Source organism: Ochotona curzoniae, unplaced genomic scaffold, assembly GCF_017591425.1.
Source record: "Ochotona curzoniae isolate NIBS_2020 unplaced genomic scaffold, NIBS_Ocur_1.0 contig_375, whole genome shotgun sequence".
Classification (NCBI taxonomy): Eukaryota; Metazoa; Chordata; class Mammalia; order Lagomorpha; family Ochotonidae; genus Ochotona; species Ochotona curzoniae.
The window spans coordinates 78,928-83,074 of NW_024465972.1; the positions used below are offsets into that span (position 1 = coordinate 78,928).

The 4,147-nt window shown below is 37.9% G+C and overlaps 1 protein-coding gene across 1 annotated transcript; it reads right to left on the minus strand.

Moving 5' to 3' along the window:
- Positions 1–375: 375 nt before the first annotated feature.
- Positions 376–1,791, minus strand: LOC121158247 (zinc finger protein OZF-like). The gene has a single exon (XM_040982919.1). It carries the CDS (start codon positions 1,789–1,791, stop codon positions 376–378), a length of 1,416 nt encoding a protein of 471 aa, XP_040838853.1.
- Positions 1,792–4,147: the final 2,356 nt, after the last annotated feature.

Sequence of the window (4,147 nt, forward strand, 5' to 3'; positions counted from 1 at the left end):
TCATTATGTATCATCTTTGTGAATTTGCTCATGTAAAATGAGACCTGATTGTAGGTAAAGGCTTTTCCACACGCACTACATTTTAAGGCTATACTCTATGTGGGTTCTGTGATGCAGGATTAAGTGTTAGCTAGCTAAAAGTTTTCCCACTCGCTACTTTAATCACATTTTTGCCCTGTGCTAATTGTCTAAGTCTAATAAAATTTGTGGGCTTCTGCACAGTCTACATTCATGATTTTCCCATGTAAATACTCATATGACCTGAAACATGTCTGCAAAAGGATTTTCCACCCGGAAGACATCTATAATAATCTATCCCCTGCCCCCACCGTGTGGATTCTCTGATGTTCAATGGAGACCTGAGTGGTAAGGAAACTAGCTACATATGTAAGGTTTTTCCCCTGTGTGGACTCTGTGATGCATGATGAGATTAGTCTCCTGAGGAAAAGCTTTTCCACACTCACTACATCTATAAGGCTTTTCCTTGGTATGAATTATCTGATGCCTAATGCAAGCTGACTGGTGTCTATAGGCTTTTCCACATTCATTGCACTCATAAGGTTTTTCCCCTGTGTGTATTCTCTGATGCACAATTAGGTTTGACTTCCGAGAAAAAGCTTTTCCACACTCACTACATTCATAAGGCTTTTCCTCTGTGTGAATTCTCTGATGCATGATTAGGTTTGACTTCTGAGAAAAAGCTTTTCCACACTCACTACATTCAAAAGGTTTTTCCCCTGTGTGGATTCTCTGATGTCTAATGAGATCTGAACGGTCTCTATAGGTTTTTGCACATTCACTACACTCATAAGGTTTTTCCCCTGTGTGAATTTTTTGATGCCCAGTTAGGCTTGACTTCAGAGAAAAAGCTTTTCCACACTCACTACATTCATAAGGTTTTTCCCCTGTGTGGATTCTCTGATGTCTAATAAAATCTGAACGGTGTCCAAAGGCTTTTCCGCACTTGCTACACTCATAAGGTTTTTCCCCTGTGTGGATTCTCTGATGTCTAATGAAAGCTGAACGGTGTCCAAAGGCTTTTCCGCACTTGCTACACTCATAAGGTTTTTCTCCTGTGTGGATTCTCTGATGTCTAATGAAAGCTGAACAGTCTCTATAGGTTTTTCCACATTCACTACACTCATAAGGTTTTTCTCCTGTGTGAATTTTTTGATGCCCAGTTAGGCTTGACTTCCGAGAAAAAGCTTTTCCACACTCACTACATTCATAAGGTCTTTCCCCTGTGTGGATTCTCTGATGCCTGATTAGGTGTGACTTCTGAGAAAAAGCTTTTCCACACTGGCTACATTCATAAGGTGTTGCTCCTGTGTGGATTCTCTGATGTCTAATGAGAGCTGAGCCTTCACTAAAGCCTTTTCCACACTCACAACATTTATAAGCTTTTCCTTCTGTGTGAATTTTCTTATGCATGATTAGGTTTGACTCCAAAGAAAAAGCTTTTCCACACTTATTACATTCATAAGGTTTCCCTCTCATGTGGATTCTCTGATGTCTAAGAACAGCTGAGTGGTCTCTAAAACCTTTTCCAGACTGGCTACATTCATAAGGTTTTCCCCCTGAGTGGAATCTCTGATGATTAAAGAAATCAATATAGCTCATGAAGACTTTTCCACACTCACTACCTTCATAACTTTTTCCCCTTGTGTGAAGTGTCTCATGTCTTTGCAGAGATAATTGTTCATCAACGGCTTCCCTAAGCTTATTGTATTCATATTTCTTCTCTCCAGAGTGAAGAATCTGATCTCTTGTGAGTTCTGATTTCTGGTACATATTTTCTTTACATTCATTGCACACATAAAAATTTTCTCCTGTGTCAGTTCTCTGCTTGGTGGTAATGCCAGATTTACAGCTAAAAGATTTTGTACAGTAGCTGCATATATAATGACATTTTGCTGTCTGGCTTATCTGATTCATTTTGACATCTGCTGTATACATAAGAGATTTCTCACTCTTAAAATGTCCATGGAGTTTCTCTCTTGATTGTATTTCCTGACATTTGCCAAAATAAAGTTTGTTGTAGAACATTTTCTTCTCAATTTGAATTCTTTCTGTCATATTGACAGTTTTTTTATGACATGGCTCTTTAGTATAAACTTGCTCACACATAAGGAATATCTTCTTCCCACTGAAGCATTTTTCTTTCTCATTGTGTTCAAAAGACCGTAGACAAATGTGTATCTTGTCCTGTTGAGTGAGACATTCCATACTCCGGAGGCTATTCTCAGGAACAGTAGGAGAGCACTTTATCCCAAATGGGATTTTGTCAGGCTTCCTATAGAAAAAAAAAAATTGAAATATATTATGGAGTCTCTCCAAGTCTCCTTTCATGAGACACCTCAACTCTGGCATATAAAAAACATTTCTTAATCTTAAGCCGGAACTATGTGGCTTGACTCAACAGAGAGAATAATGCACAACATTTGTAAGCCTTCTATCAAGTCTATATGTACCAATAAAAATCACCATTGAAACCAGATGGCTCTGCAAAAGCCTGGAGAGTGCACCCACTCAGTGACCCACACAATCACCTCCACTGCCGAGTCTGGCTAAAACTTCAGATCGATTATACTTTCAGGTGGGTGCAGGTAGGAAGCACAGAAATTTAAGACTTAAGAGGCTGTAATCACCAACCTGCTTCTTCTGAGTCTCCCATGAAGATGTCAGGTTGAAAGGTTTGAGGACGTCTGACTGTTTTCCTGGTCCAGAAGGAGTGACCAGGATATTAAGTAAGGCTGCCAGGATGTGAACCAATGATGATATGTGGTCCCAACAAGTGCAAGGTGTGGATTTAGCCACTAGAATACCATGCTATGTTCCTGGGTTTGATCTTTTGCAATGACCTAATTGAGCCTTTCGATGACACCCACTACAGTACCTAGATAAATTGAGAAAACCTTTTTCTTTATTTTGTCTCCTCTCTCAATATGATTACTGACATGGCTTCCTGTCTCTGAGATCCAAACAGCCATAGAATGGCAAAGCACATTTCAAATGTGCAGTAGGAGCCATTTCCTGTCTGATAGAATGAATGGGAAATGTCTTACAAACAGGTTCCTGCCTAGACAAGGAAGCATCCTGGGACACTTAAAAACCCAAGACACTTTGCTGTCTGCCTCTTTCTACTCAAGAGGCACACCATCTCCTGGCTCTCTCCCAAGAAATGCTATTCAGTTCTCTCTTCTTTTTACATTCAATTGGTCACTTTGCAAATAAAGCTTCTATCTGCAACTATACATACATATATATTTATAATATGTATATATAGGTTATACATATATATTAATATACATACAAACAATTAAATCATTTCACAAATGTGTTTTAATATACAATTTTCCTTTCAGTTCAGATTTCACTTATGGTCTGAACTAATACTAAGCATCTTTGGAAATGCCTCTCTCTTTGGAATTATTATAAAATTTTTGTCATTACAACTTGCCTGAAGATTATGTCTGGACTTTGCTGATTATCTCCAAGCAGCTCATTCTTTGTGTAGGGATCTGAAATGAGAAAAAGAGTAGCCATATCCATGAATCACACTGAAGAGTTTCTTCTCCAATGCTCAAGGAATGTCAATGACGTTTGTTGCCATGTTAGATACAGCAGATTTTAATATTATTAAAATGTGGACATTTATGAACATTATTTATGAGCACTACATCTTTTTTTACTAATGTATTCATATAATAACTTGTTTTAAATAAAAATTTCAATTATTTGGAATTGTGTACTTTTAGTTGATATAGGTCAATACACAGAATGTGGCACAGAACTTGAAAATGAGGCTTGGGGTTTCTTACATCCCATAACCATGCCAATGTTTCTTGTCTTGTCTATGCTGCTTGAAATACAACTTCCTGAAAATGTATCTGGGGAGATGGCAAATGATGATTTAAATGCTTGGGATCATTGAAAAGACCAATAAATAGTTCTATCTTTATGGTTATAGGCAGGCAGAGTTTGAAAGGCACTCCAAGAATAAGCCTAAATATGGAAACTGTAGAATAACTGTTTCTCATCAGCTGTCCTTTAGAAAGAAACATTTTTTTTTTGTTAATAACACTGTATTATATGATACAGTTTTATAGGCACTGGGATTCCCCCCATCTGAAATTAGGGTCTGAAA

Coding starts and splice junctions, on each gene's coding strand:
- LOC121158247 (XM_040982919.1), bottom strand. CDS start 1,791: ATGTACCAGAAATCAGAACTCACAAGAGATCAGATTCTTCACTCTGGA.